Genomic DNA, 24697 nt, shown 5'->3' with positions numbered 1-24697 from the left:
GAATTTCTGGATTAAAACCCTTTGCAGTGCTCTAAGCCTAGATAGCTAGTGCCCACAAGTTTATAATCAGTATCTGACAGTAAAAAAATCAGAAAAATTGATGGTTTCTGTAATCACTGAATTTCATAAGGACAAGTGTAGATGTCAACTTCTTGATTAACTAAAGCTATTTGCATCAAAATGGTCACGGAGCTTTATATGTAATGTAGACCAATTGTATACAAAAAGCAGGGCAAGAGAATGGAATCAGTTTGAAAAATGTGAGCTATCCTCAAAGCCACTTTTTTTGTGGGGGGGGGGTGGGGGTGGGGGTTGGTGAGGGAGAGAGAAGAGACTGGATATAATCTTGTATGCAGTATAAATTTGGATTACATTGGCAAGACCGAAATGTGCACTTTTTAACCCTTGTGGAATAAATGTAAGATTATGCAACACAGCATAACCTCTATGAACTAAATATTCAGTCCTATTGGATATTCATGTCACTGCTGGGAACTGTCACATGCTAAATGGCCTTGTGTTACATGTTAAATATATGTAAATCAGTGTGCTCATTCATCACTTCATTGATTGTCATAAAAATCAGATTTATCTTAACTTTATAGTTGCACGATTAGCTGAAGTGTGCTTGAGCACTGTAAACAGATCTCAACACCGTAAATTTAATCAGACACTTTGATATCCCCTCCAATTGCCTCAAGACCTTTAACTGTTCAAGAAAGGTGCTATTTTTCGGCTGGTAAGACAGTCAATTTATCGTGCATCGTTGCATCAAAACAAACTGAAAAATGTGAACCAGTAATGGGGAATATTTAAACAGGTAAAATGGGGTATTAGGAAATACTCTACAGGTAAATGTGCTTTGAACGTCCTTATTGTGTCGAATAGTTACTGGCACAAGTCACCGATAAGCTGGAAACACACATTGTTTCCAGAGGCAATTTCCTTGTGTCACGTCAGTCCATTTTAGATCATTAGTTTGTAAATACAGAATTTCATTTAACATTCAGAAAGACAGGCAAGTTATTTAAATCAACTTAATTTTATGCAACATACTGAGTGTATAGTTCAACTGTGGTAACCGCAGCTGTGACTCTTTTAACGATCCCAATAAATCCTCTTTAAATCACAGACAGGAAGAGAATTATGCAAATGATATATTAAGCAATCTTTGACTGAATGTAATGTTCTGTGAATGCTGGATTCTTCAAAGAAAAAATCAGGATAGTCACATCTGAAAATTAGAAAATTAACGATTCACTAAGATTTAAGATTAAAATGGTATATTAAAACCAAAAACAAAAAGAATATTTACAAGTTTATTAAGGAATGACAGTTTAGCCCATCTCGTACAGATACGATGGGGGCACTATTTACACATTACACAAACAAGCTACATGATGAAAAAAAGTATACAGAAATAAAAATGGGGAAATGAATGCAAACACAACTATTATAGTGCTACGTTATACATTTATTCATGAGTTTTCTTTATAATGAAAAACTAATTATACCTCAATTTTCAGTCAGTGAGGTTGTAACTTAACATGGCATTTTACAATTTGCAACTTAAAGGAACACTCCATTCTAAACCTCTATGATGACCCTGGAATATTCAACATATAAATATCCTTCATTATATTTGGTGTAAAAATGAATTCTTAAAACTTACGCGCTTGTGGCTAATTCCAGTCAGGAAGCCAACGCTTTAGTATCATTTATCAGGTCTAGGGAGCTAGGAACACAGACATATCTCAGTACCTAGCCTAACTTTCGCAGTACACCCTCCATAGTTAGTACATTTAAAGGAGTGTCTAAGCTGACAGCCTCCTAAAGCTGTTTTAAAGATCTAATTAGCAGCCTGCTTTTTAAGAGAATCACTAAAAAGGGATTCCCTCTATATGCACTCATATTTCTAAAACGTCATCCAACACATTCTGGCAATCAAAAACTAATAAGGTGTAGTCAATGCATCCTGATCCAGTTGGATCCAATTAGACTAAAATACATTTATTTTTGTGTAAAAGTAAGAGATTTTCTAAAATAGGAAATACTCTGGAATAAAGCCATTATAACAATGCATTCCTTTAATAACTAATAAAGAATTTTAAAAAGCTATATTTAGTTTGACCAGTTTAAGTTTTCAACATAAACATTGATTAGACATTGGAACTGGATAAAATATCTTCAACTAAGCGCTTGTAAACCCAGGCATCACCCTTTAGTCGCTGTCGTCTGATACCAATCACCTCAGGCTTGCTGAGCTGACATATCTCCAGTTCAAACTGCATGGTGACCTTTCCAAAGTCTGACCTAGTCCGGCATTTTAAGGTATAGCTGGTGGAAAACAAGGGAATAATTACAAAGTATGAATATAGAATCATAAAATGCAGATTCTTGTAATATTCCATATCATATTGGAAAATCCAGACAGTTTAATGAGATTGGCTTTTTGCATACAATATGAAACAAGCAGAACGTCATGCGTGCTGTTTACAAGTCACCCATCGAGAGAATATCAATCTTTCCTTGACTGTACATACACACTCATTTTTATGCTATTGCCTTGTGAAATTTAATAAAAACTGATAGAAGGGAGCTATTTAAAGACTGCAATCATATCTCAAGGTTCATATAGCAGAATAATTAACTTGGTGGCATGGTTTGGGACACGTGAACCAGTGATATTACTGATTAGTAATCAGTCCCCGTTAACCATCTTTGTTTTTTTAACAACGGAGACAGAAGAGAATGCTCCATATTTGACATGTCAATGTTTGCCAAGTCCAACAATGATTTTATACCCAAGGCCATTAATTAGTAATCAAGAATGATATATTGAAATTGGTGTGTGCAAGAGTAATATTTGGGACACATAACTCCCAAAATTGCAAAGATATCTCCAGCTGCTCTTAACATAGATAACTTATAAAATTTGCCTAAAATTAGTGACTTTTATTTGGTAATTGAGGAGAAAAAGGTACGTTAAACAAATGATATTAAATAAGTCCATGTAGCACACATTAATGTGCACTGAGTGGCAGAGAGGAATTCTAGAACATCTCTAGTAGCTATCGAGTAGTGGCTGAAGAACCCAACTCAGAAGTTGCCTCTTGTGGAAAGCCTTAATTCTTGTGTTTGGAGAGCACAATCATTTTGCAGAAGAGATGGTTAGCTTATAACTACTGCCACACAAGTACACCTGACAACGTTTTATTCTTGTGACAGACATTACAGAGAGTTTCTTAAAGTACCACCAACCAACCACTGATGTGCATCACTCAGCCAGTGCTTTAGAAAACTGTCAGGTGAGGAAAAACCCCTGCAATGGTTTATGGGGATCCATTCACCCAGACAGGCATGTTAATGATCTATAAGACAGTTTCAGCTCAGCACATCCTCAACAATGTTTGGACATGGAAGAGCTCTTCACAAAACATCCACAAGTAGAAGTTAATGGGACTAACAAACAGAGGCAGCAGGTATTTTGCAGAAGTACTTTCAGTACATCAACCAGGTCTAAATTTTGGGACAGCCTGTCATTAATACAACAGCACCACCTAGAGGGAACAAAACAAACTGATTTTTGGAAAGTAGAGGAATGGAAGGGAAATTTAACTTTTGAATTGCTTAGATGGACCAACTTGTCTCAAGATCAACAAAATATCAATCATGAAACCATGCAAGCAAGAATGATCTACCAAAGGTTTTCCAAGCAGCAGCAGGTTAATACTGAAGGGCCAAATCTCATATTCTTCACAACTACTTTGCAAAGAGTCTATGAATCTGAGCAGCTTCAGCTTTTTCTGGGTTTGTAATGTAAACTCTTCTCTGTTTACGGTGCAACTACCTTTCAATTACTCAAAGAAGGTTTAAGAGGAGATACCAAAATGATTTTTTCTACAGTGGTTATGTTGCCATTTCAGAAGCATCACATTGTAGGCTGCAATCTAGATATAGTTTGAAGAAAATATCTGCTCCAAATCTTGGCATTTCCCAGTAAAGAGAGGAATAAAAATTGTGCCCATGTGAAATATATAAATTATATATAGATTTTTAAATGAGGCAGTCACTCTTTTAATATGTCACAATGGATGGGTCCATTTACCTATCACTTAAATTAAATACTAGCTGCATGTATTAGAATAGAGATGAAAAGCCCCACAAGCAGTTTGCTTCTTGGCTTAGCCTTTCATGCTAAAAATCAAAATAAATGATTCCTCTGTGCTTTAATTACAAGTGGTTATCAACAGTATTGATAGGATGATCCAGGCTTGTATATGTCACCTCTCATTACGAGATAGCAGAATGTGTTTCGCAAGGATGAAACAACCCATTGGCTCAGATGAGGTCAAATGGAGATGGAGCTCGAGTGGTTTATTAAAATCACCTGAATCTCAGTCGCACTACATACTTAATTCCAATCCACCTCCCACCTAAACAGATACCTTTACAAAAAAATTAAGACAGATTTCTCATCATTTCTGGTGTTGGAAGTAATCAGACAGTCACCTACATGACCTATATAAAAAGACTCAAGCACAATATAAAATCATACCAAGTTGAAGATATTTCAAATGAATCACAAAACCTACAATCCCACCATAAAACTTATTCACAGCTCCCCATGTCCAACTCGTGATTTTTGTAACTGTATGAAAATTCAATCAGAAGCTGGAAAAGGATCAGATTTGTGTAATTTACTGAAACTTTCGCAGGATATATTTATACTATAGGAAATGCACCTTGATAACTCCAAACCTGGGAAAAGTTCATTGCACCATGCCAAAACGAGTGACAGTACAATTTAATTAATACTCTCCTGCAAGACAACTTGACAAACTGCTGTGCCAAAGACTCTTACCAAATGTTGAAGAGCTCATGTTATACAAGTTAAAGAAGATGGTGCAGAAAGTAGAATTCAGAAGTAGTGACAATGAATTGCTAATGTATTAAAACATTTACGTTCCCTCAGTCTTATTTGTTATTTTGAGGACTGATAACCCCAATTTACTTGCTTTTTTAAAAATACCCCATCTACATTCTTTTTTAAAATACAAGTGTCTTTGCTCAGCTTGGAATTTAAAAAAAAATAGTACTAACACAAGGAGGCCCAGTCTTTAAAATATTATTCAATGTACATTATACAAATGCACACAATGTATATTTGAATTTTCTCATGTTACCTAATTAGTTGGGGTCATCTCCAAAGGTAGTCGTGGTATCAACCACACGACTTTTTGAGAAGGGAATGGAAAAAATGTTGCTTTCCCGTGTTAGGACATTTGTTTTTCATCTTCATTAATGACCTAGATGCAGGTGTTGGGGCAATGATCCGCAAGTTTGAGGACGATACCAAGATGTGTGTGGGCGTTACATCTGTATAAGATGCTCAACTACTGAAAATGGATAGCGATGTGTTGAGGGATTGGACTAGTGTTTAACTTAGAGAAGTGCAGTGTTATGCACGTGGACTGATCAAATGATAAATAAACATACACCCTACAGGGAACAGAATTGAAGCCAGTGCTGAAAGAAAAAGATCTGAGTGTTATAGTGCATCACTCTCTTAAGGTTCATGAAGTTATAGCTAAAGCAAACAGGGTTCTAGATTGCATTCACAGGATAATTCACTACAAAGCATAACATTTTGTCCTTGTACAAGACTTCAATATTCAGTTTTGGTTCCCTCACATGGTGAGGGTTATTGAGGCTTTGGAAAGGGTGCAGGAGGGCCACAAGATTGATTTCCAGTTTAAAACACCTTGGCTACTCAGATAAGCTCAAGAGCTGGGTCTGTATACTTTAGAAAAGCATAGATGCAGGGATGATTTGATTGAACATAGGAATAGGCCATTCAGCCCCTCGAGCTTGTTCCGCCATTCAATTAGATCATGGCTGATCTGTATCTTAACTCCATCTACCCGCCTTGATTCCGTAACCCTTAATACCCTTGTCTAACAAAAATCTATGAATCTCAGTTTTGAAATTTTCAACTAATTTAGCCTCAACAGCTTTTTGGGGGGAACAGAGTTCCAGGTTTCCACTAACCTTTGTGTGAAGAAGTGCTTCCTGACATCACCCTTGAATGGCCTAGCTCTAATTTTAAGGTCATGCCTTGTTCTGGACTCTCCCACTAGAGGAAATAGTTTCTCTCTATCTACCCATTCAAATCCTTTAATCATCTTAAACACTTCAATTAGGTCACCCCTTAATCTTCTATATTTAAGGGAATACAAGCCTTGTCTGTGCAACCAGTCCACATAATTTAACCCTTTTAGCCCCGGTATCATTCTGGTGAATCTGCCCTGCACCCCCTACAAGACCAATATATCCTTCCTGAGGTGCGGTGCCCAGAACTGAATGCAGTACTCCAGATGCGGTCTAGCCAGAGCTCCGTATAGCTGTAAGATAACTTCTACCCCTTTGTATTCCAGCCCTCTTGAGATAAAGGCCAACGTTTCATTAGCCTTTTTAATTACTTTTTGTTCCTGTCCACCAGCTTTTAGTGATTTCAGTACTTGGACCCCTAAATCTATCTGCTCATCCACAGTTCCTAGCTTCTCACCATTTAGAAAATACTCTGATCTATCTTTCTTCAGGTCCAAAATGGATGATCTTACACTTCCCCACACTGAACTCTATCTGCCACAGTTTTGCCCACTCACTTAATCGATCAATGTGCCTTTGCAGCTTTTTGTTCCCATCGACACTACTTACTGTGCCACCTAACTTAGTGTCGTCAGCAAACTTAGATATAAGTCTCTCTATTCCTTCACCCAAGTCATTTGTAAATATAGTGAAAAGCTGTGGCCCCAGTACAGATCCCCAGGGAACACCTCGAGTCACACCCTGCCAATTTGAGTACATGCCCATTATCCCTATTCTCTGTCTCCTACCTCCTAACCAATTCCCTATCCATGCCAATAGGTAGTCTCCAATTCCATGCACTCTCATTTTTGTTTAGAGTTTCTAGTGTGGAACCTTGTTGAATGCCTTCTGGAAATTCATATAAATTACATCCTTAGACATTTCCTTATCTACCACATCAGTTACCTCCTCAAAAAATTCAACTAGGTTCATTAGACATGACTTACCCGTTACAAATCCATGCTGGTTCTCTCTGATCAGCTCATATTCGTCCAGATGTTCAGTCATTCTGTCCCTAATAACAGATTCTACTAACTTCCCCACAACTGATGTCAGGCTAATAGGCCTATAATTTCCTAGTGTATCTCTCTTACCCTTCTTAAATAGTGGAGTGACATTGGCAATTTTCCAATCCAAGGGGACATTTCCTGAATCGAGTGTGTTTTGGAATATCATGCCTAATGCATCAACAATTTCCTCATCTACTTCTTTTAATACCTTAGGGTGGAAACCATCGGGTCCTGGAGATTGGGGAAACTAATGTTATTAAAGTTAGACCATCAACATGTTTTTGTTATATTGAATCTAGTTAGTTCCTCCCATTGATTTATTTTTAGTTTTCCATGTATCTCTGGTATATTATCCTCATCCTCTGCTGAGTACCGATACAAAGTAGCTGTTTAATAAGTCTCATTTCCTGATTTCCAATTACAGTATCACCTGCGTCTGTCATTAAGGGGCCCACATTACTCTTAGCCCCCTCTTTCTTTTAATATATTTGTAAAAACCTTTTAACATCGTCCTTGATATCCCTTGCAAGCTTTATCTTGTATTCCCCTTTTGGGCCTCTTACCACTTTGTATCGAGGTTTATAAAATAATGAGGGGACGAAAATGTGTTCACATGGAACAATTATTTCAATTGGATAGGTTAGGGAGAACCAGGGGTCATGCTTACAAGTTATGCAAGGGCAGAACTAGGTTGGATGTTCAGTAGTTCCTCTGAGTTCCAAAGAGCATAGTGGACCTAGTACAAGAGGTAGGAACCTTGTAATATAAATCAGGGTCAATGTGATCTCCTGAACTAATTTCAATCAATTAAAGGGGTTGGAGAGGAATTTTCCAGATTATTTGCCCTAATTGGCCTGGATTCTTATGTGGCTTTTCAGGAGATTACATGACTCCGGATGGGTAGTGGGTGTACGTATATTGATGTATTTGCCGTAACAACTATATGGGATAGGCTACATCGGGGTGTCAAACATACGGCTCATGGGCTGGATCTGGTTCACGATAGGCACATTGCGGGCCAGATGAAACTAAGGTTGACGTGTGTCCTGAAATGGGACACGAATCTCCCAGGTGCTGGGTCATTAAGAACGAGACTCGAGGGAAGAGGGAAATTGGTGACTAGGAGTCAGAGGGATTGGGGCTTGGGTGGGGAAGAATGGAATGGGATGGGATGGGCGTGGGGCCCAACATTTTCTGCAGAGCCAGGAGCAGCAGCTGCAACATGGTGAGTGGAAGTGGTGCTGAGAGAGGAGCAGCCAGTAAAGGGGTGAGTGAAACCTGGGGATTTTACTGTAGGTAAAGTGCAAAATTGTTTTCACTGGTGGGTGATTATGGAACAAAGGGATGGAGACAGAGGATTCCTAGTATGGGCTGGCAGTGGCCCACGGTAGTGCCGTGGAGCTGTGAGGAGCACTCCTGCTCCTTCACGCTCCACAGAAGGGGAAGTTAAAAAAAAACTTTCCCAACCATTTCCTCAGTAGTCCCTTTAAGAACCGCTATGCATGCTCCACCTAGTTTTTCCACACATTTTGCAAAAGGGTCCTGAAACACACGCAGGACCCTTATTAGTATATTTAAATTGATCCAATGCTGATTTCAGGCAGCTGCTAGATCCACCTAAAAACAGTGAGGATCAATATGGCGGCGGCTGTGCCACCGGCACAGATTAGGTGCCGGACCTAGAGCCCAGAAATTGGTACACATTGCACCCGTTTTACGCCCAAAAAAAGGGCGAAAAGCATACCAATTTCTACCCCCGGTGTGCCCAAATAACTTTTGCTGAATGTGGCCTATGCCAAGCGAAAGGATGTCGGATGAGACCCATGTAAATTGAGTTTGACACCCATGGGCTACATGGACCAGTTGGTCTTGTCCTGACCATCATTTTCATATGTGCATGTTGTACAATGCCAGGAGAACTGACAAATAGGCTGTTCTTAGCTTAGCCCAGGCAGCATATAGCTGATTGGAGGCTAACCTATCCAAGAAAAAAATAGGTCATCCTCTTAAGCATTATCTAAATAAAATGTTCAGCTAAGTCCCAAATGCTCAGAAAGCAGCATGGTGACTGACCTGCCATGGTTTACTTAGTATCTAGAGGTCTGAATTCCTCTAGAAGTTGAAGCAAAGTATCGAAGAGTAAAACTAGAAATGTTACTCACTGATTCTAGTGAAAGTTCATGGCTTTGGATAGATAATCGCAGTCTCAGACTTGTGTATTCAAGTATAATCTCAATCACAGAGACCGCTATCTCCGACCACTTCTTTGTATCCCTCACAACCCACATACTTCTATCCCCTCTGCCTAAACCTCCAATTACTCCAGGATCATCCCAGAGAGCAACAATAACCCCCGGCTTCTTTTCTCCACACCCAACAGTCTCATTAAACCCCTCTCATCTGCCCCCTCAATTCCAACACGTGCGAAGAGATCATGTCACCAAGATTGAGTTAATTCATTCAGCCACTGTCCTTTCCCCACCAAGATAAACCTCAAACCAGGTTCCCTTGCCATAGGCTGATCCTGCATCTTTCTCTAGCTTCTCTCCTATTCTCCCTTATGCCCTCTCCAAGCTCATCTTATCCATCAGACTCACTTACTGTTCCCTTGACCCCATTCCCATTAAACTACTAACCATTGGTCCCCATGCTAGCTTATATTTTAAATAGTTCCCTCTCGTCAGGTGCTGTCCCCCTCCCTTTCAAAGTCACTGTCATCACTCCCATCTCCTCAAAATAAACAACCCTCAACCCCAGTCCTTGCAAACTATCACTCCATTTCCAACCTCCCTTTCCTCTCCAAAATCCTTGAACATAATGTTTCCCCCAAAATTTGTGCCCATCTTTTCTGCAAATCCATGTTTAAATCTCTTCAGATTTCCACCCTTCCGCAGCACTGAAGCAGTCCTAATCAGTCACAAATGACATCCTCTGTGCCCATCACGGTGATGCATTTTTATTCCTCATTCTCTCTGCAGTTTTGGCACAACCAACTGCACCATCCTCTCCTTCAACACCTGTCCTCTGTTGCCTAGATCAATCCTCGCTTGGTTCCAACTCTTACCTAACCAATAGTAGCCAGTTTCTCCAGCAATGGCTTCTCTTCACAGCTCTGTACCATTACCTCCGGAATCCCCAAGGGATCTGTCCTTGGCCCCCTTCTCTTCTTCGACGACATGCTTGCCCTTGGTAAAATCGTCCGAAGACATGGGTCATCTTCCCACAAGTACACTGACGGCACCCAGCTCTACCCCTCCACCACCTTTCCTGTCCCCCTCCACTACTCTGTGCTATCAGACTTTGTCCAACATACAGTCCTGCATGAACCAGTTTCCTCCAGGTAAACAAGAAACACTTCAGCCCCCACCACAAACTCTGTCCCCGTGCTACCAATTTCATGCCCCTCCCCAGCCAATATCATAGTATGGTACAGCACGGGAGAAGGCCATTCAGCCCATCGTGTCTGTGTTGGCTCTTTGAAAGAGCTATCCAATTAGTCCCGTTTCCCTGCTCTTTCCCCATTGATCTGTAAATTTTTTCCCTTCAAGTGTTTATCCAATTGCCTTTTGAAAGTTACTATTGAATCTACTTCCACCACTCTTTCAGGCAATGCATTCTGGATCATTACAACTCGCTGCATAAAAAAATATTTCTTCATGTCACCTCTGGTTCTTTTACCAATCACCTTAAATCTGTGTCCTCTGGTTACCGACCCTTCTGCCACTGGAAACAGTTTTTCCTTATTTACTTTATCAAACCTGTTCATGATTTTGAACGCCTCTATTAAATCTCCCCTTAACCTTTTCTGTTCTAAGGAGAACAACCCCAGCTTCTCCAGTCTCTCCACACAACTGAAGTCCCTCATACCTGGTACCATTCTAGAAAATCTCTTCTGCACCCTCTCTAAGGCCTTGACACCCTTCCTAAAGTGTGGTGCCCAGAATTGAACAATACTCTAGCTGAGGCCTAACTAGTGTTTTATAAGCATAGCATACTTGCTTTTGTACTTTTATGCCTCTATTAATAAAGCCCAGGATCCCATATGCTTTTTTAACAGTCTTCTCAACTTGTCCAGCCACCTTCAAGTATTTGTGTACATACACACCCAGGTCTCCCTGTGCCTGCACTCCCTTTAAAATTGTACCATTTAGTTTATATTCTTCCTACCAAAATGTATCACTTCATACTTGTGTTAAATTTCATCTGCCATGTCTCTGCCCATTTCACCAGTCTATGTCCTCCTGAAGCCTGTTACTATCTTTCACATTGTTCATTACATTTCTGAGTTTTATGTCATCTGCAAACTTTAAAATTATACCCTGTATACCCAAGTCCAGTTCATTAATATATATCAGCGGTGGTCCTAATATTGACCCCTGGGGAATACCACTGCATATTTCCCTCCAGTCTGAAAAATAACCAGTCACCACTACTCTCTGTTTTCTGTCCCTTAGCCAATTTTGTATCCACACTGCCACTGTCCTTTTAATCCCATGGGCTTTAATTTTTCTAACAAGCCTATTATGGGGTACTTTATCAAATGCCTTTTGAAAGTCCATATACACAACATGAACCACACTATCCTCATCAACCCTCTCTGTTACTTCATCAAAGAACTCAATCGAGTTAGTGAATCATGATTTTCCTTTAACAAATCCGTGCTGACTTTCATTTATTAGCTCATACTTTTCCAAGTGCCAATTAATTTTGTCCCGGATTAATGTCTTTAAAAGTTTCCCCACCACCACCGTTAGGCTGTCAGGCCTATAATTGCCAGGTTTATCCCTCTCCCCTTTTTTGACAGGGGTGTCGTATTTGCAATCCTCCAGTCCTCTGGCACTGTCCCCATATCTAAGGAGGATTGGAAGATTGTGGCCTGTGTCTCCACAATCTCCACTCGTACTTCCCTCAGTAATCTAGGATGCATCCCATCTGGACCGGGTGACTTTTCTACTTTGAGTACTGCCAATCTTTTAAGTACTGCCTCTTTATCTATTTTTATCCTTTCCAGTATTGCTACTATCTCCTATTTTACTACTACAATGGCAGCATCCTCTTCCCAGTGAAGACGGATGTGAAGTATTCATTTAGAACCTCAGTCATGCTCTCTGCCTCAACAAGATGATTTTTTTTTCCTAATCAGTCCCAGCCTTTCTTTGATTACCCTTTTACTATTTATATGTTTATAAGAGACTTTTGGGTTCCCTTTTATGTTAGCCGCTAATCTATTCTCATTCTCTCTTTGCCCCTCTTATTCCCTCTGTACTTTCTGTATTCAGCCTGGTTCTCTTTTGTATTGTGAACCTTACATTATTCATATGCCTCCTTTTTCTGTTCCATTTTAATCTCTATATTTTTAGTCATCCAGGGAGCTCTAGCTTTGGATGCCCTTCCTTTTCCCCTCGTGGGAATGTGTCTACTCTGTGCCCAAACCATCTCCTCCTTGAAGGCCTCCCATTGTTCAATTATAGTTTTGCCTGCCAATTTTTGATTCCAATCCACCTGGGCAAGATCCCTTTTTAACTCACTGAAATTAGCCATCTTCACATTTGATTGTTTCTTGTCCTTTTCTATAACTATTCTAAACCTAATGATATTATGGTCACTGTTCCCCAAATGCCCCCCCACTAAAACATGCTCCACCTGCCCTACTTCATTCCCCAGAACAAGATTCAGCACTGCTTCTTTCCTCATTGGGCTGGAAACACACTGTTCAAGAAAGTTCTCATACACATTTCAGGAATTCCTCTCCCTCTTTGCCCTTTACACTGTTACTGTCCCAGTTTATATTGGGTTAATTGAAGTCCCCCATCATCACTACTCTATAGTTCTTGCATCTTTCCTTAATTTGCCTGCAAATTTGCTCTTTTAGCTCCTTCCCACTGTTTGGTGGCCTATAGTATACACCCTAATAGTTCCTCTATTATTCCTTAATTCTAACCAAATAGATTCAGTCTTTGACCCTTCAACTACATCATTCCTTTCCAGTGCTATAATAGTTTCTTTGATCAATACTGCCTACTTTCTTTCCTTCCCTATCTTTTCTGAATACATTGTAGTCAGGAATATTAAGTACCCAATCCTCCCTTTAAGTCATGATGTGGAGATGCCGGTGATGGACTGGGGTGGACAAATGTAAGGAGTCGCACAACACCAGGTTATAGTCCAACAGCTTTATTTGAAATCACAAGCTTTCGGAGCTTTGCTCCTTCGTCAGGTGAAGTGATCTGTAATCACCAGGCATGGTTCTCTGACTATATATGCTGTGCCTTTATGCAACTCCTCCTCACTTCATCTGACGAAGGAGCAAAGCTCCAAAAGCTTGTGATTTCAAATAAAGCTGTTGGACTATAACCTGGTGTTGTGCGACTCCTTACACTCTAAGTCAGGTCTCTATGTTATTGCCACTATATCATAGTCCCATGTGGTGACTTGAGCCTGCAGCTCCAATCTTATTTAACCACACTATGTGCATTTACACGCATACACTCTAAACTCATCTTAGATTGCCTTGCAAAGAGGTAGGTTTTAAGGAGTGACTTAAAAGGAAGAGAGAGAGGCAGAGAAGTTTAGGGAGGGAATTACAGAGCTTAGGCCCTAGGCAATTGAAGACACGGCCGCTAATGGTGGAGCGATTAAAAATAGGGGACGTGCAAGAGGCCAGAATTGGAGGAGCACAGAGATCGCCGAGGGTTATAGGACTGGAGGAGTTTACAGAGATGGAGAGGCGCAAAGTCATGGAGGGATTTGAAAACAAGGATGAGAATTTTAAAATTGAGGCATTGCTGGACTGGGAGCCAATGTAGGTCAGTGAGCACAGGGGGGGAACGGGACCTAGTGCGAGTTAAGATTTGGGCAGCAAAGTTTTGGATGAACTCAAGTTTACGGAGGGTGTAAGATGGGAAGCTGGCCAGGAGACCACTGGAATAGTCGCGTCTAGAGGTAACAAAGGTAGAGAAAGCAATTGCATCAGTCACCTTCTTTGTGCATTAGTCCACTGCAGACTGACATGTTACTAATGTCCCAGGCTGACAAGAGGGAAAGAACTCCAAGCAAAACAGTTCAGCAGTGTTGTGACTGTCACTGCTGCTCACAGTGCCATGCTTGCCCTGGAGTTCAGCTCCAGCATATTGCACAATTTTGTCATCAGCTTCCAGGTGAATCTGAATCTCTGCATACCTTGCTCCATCAAAGACTGCCTACTTCCACCTCTAACATCGAACATCTCCGACCCTACCTCAGCTCATCTGCTGCTGAAACCCTCATCTTTGCTTTTGTTACCTCTAAACGTGACCATTCCAATGCTCTCCTGTCCGGCCTCCCATCTTCCACCTATCCAAAACTCTGTGGCTCGTATCCTAACTTGCACCAAGTCCTGTTCACCCATCACCCCTGTGCTCGCTGACCAACAATGGCTCCTGGAACGCCTCGATTTTAAAATTCTAATCTTTGTCTTCAAATCCCTCCATGGCCTTGCCCCTCCCTTTCTCTGTACCCTTCTCCAGCCCTGTAACCATCCAAAATCTCTGTGCTCCTCCAATTCTGGCCTTTTGCACATCCCTGATTTTAATCGGTCCACCCTAAACCTCTCTGCCTCTCGCTCCTCATTTAAGACACTCCTTAAAACCTACCTCTTTGACCAAGCTTTTAGTCACCTGTCCCAATAGCTCTTATTCTATGTGGCTCGGTGTCAAAGTTTGTTTGATAACGCTCGTGAAGCGCCTTGGGACGTTTTACTACGTTAAAGGCGCTATATAAATTCAAGTTGTTGTTGTAGCAAGCAAGCCATAACATTCTGCAGAGTAGAAGAGAACAACAGGAGAAAGTATCATGATTCTTCCCAAATTAATTGCATGCATCTAAGTCTACGTGTTCCTGCACACAAAAAATGCACCGTACAATAACTGCAAAGGCTTCAACTCAATATGCAGCTTGTTTGTGGCGATCTGCATAGGATTATACAGGTGAATGTCCACTTCCTCGGCACCAGTTATGATGCCTTTACTTTATGGTAGAACATTGTGCCTCAGTAATTTGCTGCTAGCTGGAAATTACAAGGTCGGATCCTGGAATATCAGGGATACCCACTACAACCGTGGCTCATGATCCCTCTTTGGCATCCAGACAGCAGAACACAAGTACAGGATCTAAGTCTCCACCTCCAGCAGAGCCATCACTGAACACCATAGATGTTCTTATGCAGCAATTCTGTTGCTTTGGTGGGTTCAGGGGGCAATTTCAGTACAGCCCAACCAAAGTTTCTAGAATCATTGTGGTGTGCTGCATGCTGCATAACTTCTCTATTCCACAAGATATATACATGGAGCAGCTGGCCTCTGAAGAGCAGCTAGATGATGTTGCTAGGGAACCACTCTGGTCCTCTCCCTCTTGAATGTGATGTCTTATCTAGTAAAAGATCAATGCATTGAGTAGTTGACACTAGTGGCATAAGATAGCTAAATCCATGTATCAGAGAGTTTTCCATCATTGTTGGGAAGACAGAAACATGCAACATGTGGGTGCTTTTCATGAATGTAGTTGGCAGAGAGTTCAGATGAATGCAGAGGCCTGGACTAATAATGCGGAGTCGTGAGTTCAAATTCCGCCACGGCAGCTGGGGAATTTAAATTCAATTAATTAAATAAAATCTGGAATAAAAAAACTAGCATCAGTAATGGTGGCGATGAAACTAACGGATTGTCAAAAAAATCCATCTGGTTCACTAATGTCCTTTAGGGAAGGAAATTTGTCGTCCTTACCTGGTCTGGCCTATATGTGACTCCAGACTCACGGCAATGTGGTTGATCCTTCATCACCCTCTGAAATGGCCTAGCAAGCCACTCAGTTGTACAATCTCGCTACAAAAAGTCATAAGAATAAAACCGGATGGACCACGAGGCACCGGACACGACAAAGGCAAACCAAGCCCAGTCGACCCTGCAAAGTCCTCCTCACGAACATCTGGGGACTTGTGCCAAAATTGGGAGAGTTGTCCCACTGACCAGTCAAGCAACAGCCTGACATAGCCATACTCACAGAATCATAACTTTTAGCAAACGTTCCAGACTCTTCCATCACGATCCCTGGGTATATCCTGTCCCACCGGCAGGACAGATCCACCAGAGGTGGCGGTACAGTGATATACAGTCAGGAGGGAGTGGCCCTGGGAGTCCTCAACATTGACTCTGGACCCCATGAAATCTCATGGCATCATGTCAAACATGGGTAAGGAAACCTCCTGCTGATTACCACCTACCACCCTCCCTCAGCTGATTAATCAGTCCTCCTCCATGTTGAGCACCACTTGGAGGAAGTACTGAGGGCACAGAATGTACTCTGGATGGGGGACTTCAATGACCATTACCAAGAGTGACTCGGTAACACAACTACTGACCCGAGCTGGCCGAGCCCTGAAGGACATAGCTGCCAGGCTGGGCCTGCGGCAGGTGGTGAACGAACCAACAAGAGGGAAAAACCTACTTGACCTCGTCCTCACCAATCTATCTGTCGCAGATGCATCTGTCCATGACAGTATTGGTAGGAGTGACCACCACAGTCCTTGTGGAGACGAAGTCCAGATTTCACACAGAGGACACCATCCAAAATGTTGCGTGGCACTATCACCGTGCTAAATGGGATAGATTCAGAACAGATCTAGCAGCTCAAAACTGGGCATCCATGAGGCGCTGTGGGACATCAGCAGCAGCATTGTATTCCAGCACAATCTGTAACCTCACGGCCTGGCATATTCCTCACTCTACCATTATCAACAAGCCAGGGGATCAACCCTGGTTCAATGAGGAGTGTAGAAGAGCATGCCAGGAGCAGCACCAGGCGTACCTAAAAATGAAGTGCCAACCTGGTGAAGCTACAACACAGGACTACATGCATGCTAAACAGCGGAAGCAACATGATCTAGACAGAGCTAAGCGATTCCACAACAAATGGATCAGGCCAAAGCTCTGCATCCAGTCGTGAATGGTGGTGGACAAACAAACAACTAATGGGAGGAAGAGGCTCTGTAAACATCCCCATCCTCAATGATGGCGGAACGCAGCACGTGAGTGCAAAAGACAGGGCTGAAGCATTTGCAACCATCTTCAGCCAGAAGTGCCGAGTGGATGATCCATCTCGGCCTCCTCCCGATAACCCCACCATTACAGAAGCCAGTCTTCAGCCAATTCAATTCACTCCACGGGATATCAAGAAACGGCTGAGTGCACTGGATACGGCAAAGGCTATGGGCCCCGACAACATCCTGGTTGAAGTGCTGAAGACTTGTGCTCCAGAACTAGCCACGCCTCTAGCCAAACTGTTCCAGTATAGCTACAACACTGGCATCTACCCGACAAAGTGGAAAATTGCCCAGGTATGTCCTGTCCGCAAAAAGCAGGACAAATCCAATCCGGCCAATTACCGCCCCATCAGCCTACTCTCAATCATCAGCAAAGTAATGAAAGGTGTCATCGACAGCACCATCAAGCGGCACTTACTCACCAATAACCTGCTCACCGATGCTCAGTTTGGGTTCCGCAGGACCACTCGGCTCCTGATCTCATTACAGCCTTGGTCCAAACATGGACAAAAGAGCTGAATTCCAGAGGTGAGGTGAGAGTGAATGCCCTTGACATCAAGGTAGCATTTGACAGAGTGTGGCACCAAGGAGCCCGAGTAAAATTGAAGTCAATGGGAATCAGGGGGGGAATTCTCCAGTGGCTGGAGTCATACCTAGCACAAAGGAAGATGGTAGTGGTTATTGGAAGCCAATCATCTCAGCCCCAGGACATTGCTGCAGGAGTTCCTCAGGGCAGTGTCCTAGGCCCAACCATCTTCAGCTGCTTCATCAATGACCTTCCCTCCACAATAAGGTCAGAAATGGGGATGTTCGCTGACGACTGCACAGTGTTCAGTTCTATTCGCAACCCCTCAGATAATGAAACAGTCTGTGCCCGCATGCAGCAAGACCTGGACAATATCCAGGCTTGGGCTGATAAGTGGCAAGTAACATTCGTGCCAGATAAGTGCCAGGCAATGACCATCTCCACCAAGAGAGTGTCTAACCACCTCCCCTTGACATTCAACGGCATTACCATCGCCGAATCCCCCACCATCAACATCCTGGGAGTCACCATTGACCAGAAACTTAACTGGACCTGCCATATAAATACTGTGGCTACAAGAGCAGGTCAGAGGCTGCGTATTCTGCGCCGAGTGACTCACCTCCTGACTCCCCAAAGCCTTTCCACCATCCACAAGGCACAAGATGAGTGCAACTCCAACACTCGACAAGCTCGACATCATCCAGGACAAAGCTGCCCGCTTGATTGGCACCCCATCCACCACTCTAAACATTCACTCCCTTCACCACCGGCGCACCGTGGCTGCAGTGTATACCATCCACAGGATGCTCTGCAGCAACTCGCCAAGGCTTCTTCGACAGCACCTCCCAAACCCGCAACCTCTACCACCTAGAAGGACAAGGGCAGCAGGCACATGGGAACACCACCACCTGCACGTTCCCCTCCAAGTCACACACCATCCCGACTTGGAAATATATCGCCGTTCCTTCATCGTCACTGGGTCAAAATCCTGGAACTCCCTACCTAACAGCACTGTGGGAGAACCTTCACTATACGGAGTGCAGCGGTTCAAGGCGGCGGCTCACCACCACCTTCTCAAGGGGAATTGGGGATGGGCAATAAATGCTGGCCTCGCCAGCGACGCCCACATCCCATGAACTAATTTTTAAAAATATTGAAAGTAGTGGTGGTGCTGCAAGTGTACAGTGCAGCCAAATTGGCAACCATGGGAAGATAGGCAAATATTGAAAGAGCATGTGGAAGGAGGGAGTGCATCATGGCAGTAACAGTAGCAGTACTGTATAATCATGAGGTGACAGTGTGGTCCTCTACCTTGCCACTGCTGGGGAGGCCATTGAAGATTTTCTTGTACTGAATCCAGGTCCCTTGCACAGTGCTGCTGGCATAGATTTGCTCAGCCACCTACTGTTAAGCTCACTGATCCATCCTCCAGCTCACCTAACAGCAGGAAACTTCTTCCATGATATCAGTAAGCACAATAATAAAAACACAATTGCTCCTTTATACTGCTGCAGGCCTCTTAAGACCTGCTGCAGCACAGAAATTTTCATCCCTAATGAGTGAACACAGGATAGGGAGGTAGTAATCACACCAGGCACTCATCCACTCCAGGCTAATGAACAGAACCCAGAAATACAGCCAGATTTAGTAGACTTCAAGCAAACCATGCACCACCCAACTTGCAGTGGGCACTCCATCCATGTGAAAGAGAAAAAACAAATCGGCTCTGTGACCTCATGGATTGTCCCATCCCATTCGAAGGTAATGCAGAAGTACAATAGGAACATAAAGTTCACTATCTCTACATTCTGAAGCAGAAGCAAGCCAGGTACATCTTTAAATATATACATTTAAAGGCAACAAGAAAACAAGCTCCAATGGATCTCATAATTTTAGTAAAATGAGATTTGAACCTCTGATGTCAAATGCCATACTGAAGCTCTAACTTTTCAGGTGTCTCCCGAGCCATTGGGTCTTCCACTGTACTCTGTAGGTTGGTTCCACTTTTACCTGTCAGAATGCAGCCGGTGCATTTTAGAAACAGCTTCTCCTCCTCAAACTTAATTCCAGAGTCTCTCTCTGGTTATCTCAATAAAATTAGGGAATTTATATTAAATTGATTTTATAGCAACAAAAATGAGGCCTTTCATTGTTAGCATTTAGGTTACCTTATAAATATTGCCTGGCAGAGGGAATAGCAGCTCCCTGAATGGTCTTTCCCACCCTCTATGTAAAGAAATTCCATACTAACCTCTTGGAACTTCCATCTCCTCTGAAATCATATTCCTAACTCGGTAGAGTGAAGTGAATCTTGCTATAACCCATCCCCATGCCCCTACAAAGATTTGCCACTCTTCCACCCACCTCTGCCCCCCATGTGTTTGGCTTGCCAAGTCTGAGAGACTTAGCAAGCCCTAGTCCCCTCACCCTACCCTTCAGATTATGCCAGCCCTAACATCCTCCATTAGAAGTATTTGGCAACCCGGCCTAGCTCCATCTGAGAGTGTTTTCCTACCTCTGCTCCCATCCCTCCCTCCTCTTCTTTTCCCTCCCCTCCTGTCAGCCCAATTATCTCCCTGGGCTCTAACCCTGCTTGACCTTAATGCTGAACTTGATCTTGACTCTCCATGTGCAACGTTACAGAAGATTACTAACATCATAAAAAAAACCTTACCCCTTTTGCACAAAGTCAACCCGCTTGGTAGGTAGAACCTGAATTATTTCATTCAGAACTTCATCTGCATTCAGCATGGTCGTTGTAGTCACATTATATTGTGCCTGTAAAAGTGAACATCATTTTACCACACAATGGAAGTATCAAGGTGAAGTTCTTACATTACAATTCATTTGTGATATAACTGAATGAATAGTACTATTGTGGTGCTGTTGTAAACTCATACATTGGCAATAACTGTCAATTTTCCATCTTTAAATAAAAGTAGAAAGAACGTACATTTTTACAGTTGTAATCTTTTTTTAAAAAAAATTCTACAAATCAGAATTGCATCTTCAAGTGTACACAAGTAAATAATGGATAGTATTCTTGGATAAAGTAATTACTGAGGGTCCTACATGATCCCATAGTGATCCAGCACATTACAATTGAAAAAGTTCAGGCTAGGTTTATTAGCTCATCTAAAATGTTCTAAAACTTTAGGCTATTTCCACAATTTGCCTCAACACATTTCTCAGCATGGTGATGTGCATCATTGCATATCACATGTAGAATCGAATAAACTGACTAGCTTGCAGTTAGACCGTGGCAATCAAACAGGTCAGTCAGCATTTTGCAGATGGAGCGGTCGGATAAAGCTGTGCATTTCCACCATTATTGTCTGGAGTGTGTACAGCCCTACAAGGGCTGTTTTAATGCTAGACACGGGTTACAATAGCATGAGATGATGGAGTAAGCATTTTACGGAGGACACATTCCTGTATCTTACAAAAGGGCTACAACTGCATTTTTTCTCCTGTCTGATTTGAACACTTAAAGCTAATCTGTTGTGACTGATATGGATAATAATTCCACTTGTCGCTACCTGCTAACATCACCATTCTGAAGGTAATTCAATTTTAGTTTGGTTGAAACTAAATTAACCGTTGGGAAAAAGGAAGAGATGTTTTGAAAGCTAGACTCTTTTCAGTACTTGGTCATATTCAAGAAATTTTCTACAATTAGAATTGCAAAATAAAACGCACAAAGAAACATTTCATTGTATTCCAGGATACAGTAAATTGTTATAATTTGTTGCAGTAACACTACTGCAAACAAGATTAAAGGTTTAGCAATCATTTTTATGACATTATACTTTGCATTTGATGGGAATATATCTGAAGTCAGAAATTTCACTGATGCTAAAAGAAGTAGGAGAGGAATGGCAGCATCAGATCAAAGATGCTTGCTTCATTAGAAGTGCACATTGTTAACCCCATACAATTGCACTTAATGTTCCCATCCAAAGTTAATCAGCTAGGACAAGCTGTATATGCAAAAGTTAACTAGGTCAACTTACTGGTTTTGATGATTTAAGAGTTATTCAACACAATCTGCTTCAAACAATACAATCCAACACTTTGTTTGCCTAACAAATTCCAGTGGCAGCGTTATGCAAATGGTTTTAGCAGGGACTCTTGAACAAAACAACTTTTCTGAAGGTAAATGCCTGTAAAGATTTACTCCATGGTAAATAGATTACTATGGGCAAGGGAGGTGCTGGGAGTGGAGAAGGCAGCAGTACTGATTGCTGGGATAGATTCAGAGGTGAATGCTGTGATGAGCTCAGTAGAGAATGTCGAGGTGAGGCAGAGAGAAGCTCTTTAGCTGTCCATGACGGATGTGCAAGTGAATCAACAGCAACAGTGATGACATCATCAGTAACAGCATTTTGTTATCAGCTGCAGGGGTGTCAGGGAGTGTGGTTCGATGCAGAAGGTCAATTCAGGGAAAACCCATGGGGGAGGTCCAGCTCGGTAGGAAAATTGTACCTGGAGGGTTGGAGACCAGGAGGTGCCAAGAGTCTAACAAGTGTTAGGGAGATAGAGTCCAGAAAGGAGGTGCCTGGGGTGGCCAAGTCTATTTAACTATTTAAGTCATATAAAAGACATTTTTTGACAAATTAAAGCTGCAAAATAAAATTCACAGAAGGCAACACTGCATAACATTCCAGGATAAGGTAAATAGTTATAACTTGGTGCAGTAATATTACTGGCGCAGTGGCTAAAGGTTTAGTAATCATTTTTATCCAGGTCCAGAAAGGGGAGGCTGGGGGTGGTCGCGGAGTTGGGAGCATGGCCGGTGGCAGAATTGGAAGTGAAATTTGCACAGTTTCTTTCAGTGCATACTGAGCTGGTTTACAGCATGTTGAGACATAAAGCCTCAGTGGATTAAAAGGTCCGCAGAAGTCAGCAAAAATTTGAAGTGGAATGGCAGTGTAGAACAAAGAGCAGCAGCATGTAAAGAGGGGCAGGCACGTGAAATACAGCAAAGAATGGCCCATGTGGTTAAGGCCAGCGCAGCAGCAATTGGGGATGGGAAAGGAAGGGAGAGGTAAACAAAGTCAAAAGTGGAAAAACAGTGGTCAGGCAGTGGGGACTACAAATGCTGCAGATTTGGCACCTGGGTCAGGATTCTACACAATGAAGTGGGAGAACACAACTGGTAACAACCCATGAATGGCAAATATACCACCTTGACATTCCTTTCCCATTAATCTAAAATTTAATCACTATGGGGATATTGAACTAGAGGTCAAAGCTGTCCTCAGCCAACATCCATAGATATTCTTTCCAGTAGAGGTCAGTGGATATCGATCAGGAATGGGAATTCCCTTGTGTAGGTCCTCAGCTTTTTCAACAATTATTTAGAGAAACTATATACCTGTCCGTGACAGATGTGCAAGTGAATCAAGAGCAACAGCGATGACATCATCAGTAACAGCATTTCGATATCAGCTGCAGAGGTGCCAGGGACGTATGGTTCGATGAGAAGTTCAATTCAGGGGAAACCCATGGGGGTGGTCCAGCTCGGTAGGAAAATTGTACCTGGAGGGTTGGAGACCAGGAGGTGCCAAGAGTCTAACAAGTTTGGGGAGACAAAGTTTGCTTGAGTTCTTTGAGGACATAACGTACAGGTGGATAAAGGGGAACCAGTGGACGTAGTGTATTTAGACTTCCAGAAGGCATTCGACAAGGTGCCACATAAAAGATTATTGCTCAAGATAAAGAATCACTGGATTGGGGGTAATATTCTGGCATGGGTGGAGGATTGGTTATCTAACAGGAAGCAGAGAGTTGGGATAAATGGTTCATTCTCGGACTGGCAACCAGTAGCCAGTGGTGTTCCGCAGGGGTCGGTGCTGGGTCCCCAACTCTTTACAATCTATATTAACGATTTGGAGGAGGGGACCGAGTGTAACATATCAAAGTTTGCAGATGATACAACGATGGGAGGGAAAGTAGAGAGTGAGGAGGATATAGACAGGCTGGGTGAGTGGGCGGAGATTTGGCAGATGCAATACAATATTGGAAAATGTGAGGTTATGCACTTTGGCAGGAAAAATCAGAGAGCAAGTTATTATCTTAATGGCGAGAAACTGGAAAGTACTGCAGTACAAAGGGATCTGGGGGTCCTAGTGCAAGAAAATCAAAAAGTTAGTATGCAGGTGCAGCAGGTGATCAAGAAGGCCAACAGAATGTTGGCTTTTATTGCTAGGGGGATAGAATATAAAAACAGGGAGGTATTGCTGCAGTTATATGAGGTATTGGTGAGACCGCACCTGGAATACTGCATACAGTTTTGGTGTCCATACTTAAGAAAAGACATGCTTGCTCTCGAGGCAGTACAAAGAAGGTTCACTCGGCTAATCCCGGGGATGAGGGGGCGGACATATGAGGAGAGGTTGAGTAGATTGGGACTCTACTCATTGGAGTTCAGAAGAATGAGAGGCGATCTTATTGAAACATATAAGATTGTGAAGGGGCTTGATCAGGTGGATGCGGTAAGGATGTTCCCAAGGATGGGTGAAACTAGAATTAGGGGGCATAATCTTAGAATAAGGGGCTGCTCTTTCAAAACTGAGATGAGGAGAAACTTCTTCACTCAGAGGGTAGTAGGTCTGTGGAATTTGCTGCCCCAGGAAGCTGTGGAAGCTACATCATTAAATAAATTTAAAACAGAAATAGACAGTTTCCTAGAAGTAAAGGGAATTAGGGGTTACGGGGAGCGGGCAGGAAATTGGACATGAAGCTGAGTTCGGATCGGTCAAGGCCCTGTGGGTGGCGGAGCGGGCCCAGGGGCTGAGTGACCGGGTCCTGCTCCTACTTCTTGTGTTCTTTAGATTTGAGGTTAGGATCAGATCATCCGTGATCTTATTGAATGGCGGAGCAGCCTCGAGGGGCCGATTGACCTACTCCTGCTCCTATTTCTTATGTTCTTAT

At 42.5% G+C, this 24697-nt stretch overlaps 1 protein-coding gene across 1 annotated transcript in view; it reads right to left on the bottom strand.

Annotated features, from left to right (window-relative positions):
* Positions 1 to 1305: 1305 nt before the first annotated feature.
* The window catches only part of melk (maternal embryonic leucine zipper kinase), a 114293-nt gene continuing 90901 nt past the window's right edge, over positions 1306 to 24697 (bottom strand). The window contains exons 17-18 of the mRNA XM_067982241.1: positions 20436 to 20539; positions 1306 to 2337 (exon numbers count right to left, since the gene is read on the bottom strand). Of these exons, the coding sequence (XP_067838342.1) occupies positions 2160 to 2337; positions 20436 to 20539 (282 nt within the window). The 3' untranslated portion in view covers positions 1306 to 2159. The remainder of the gene's footprint in view (positions 2338 to 20435; positions 20540 to 24697) is intronic.

This window comes from Heptranchias perlo, chromosome 4 (assembly GCF_035084215.1).
Source record: "Heptranchias perlo isolate sHepPer1 chromosome 4, sHepPer1.hap1, whole genome shotgun sequence".
In the NCBI taxonomy this organism is placed as follows: domain Eukaryota; kingdom Metazoa; phylum Chordata; class Chondrichthyes; order Hexanchiformes; family Hexanchidae; genus Heptranchias; species Heptranchias perlo.
This window is presented reverse-complemented; position numbering and strand designations above follow the sequence as displayed.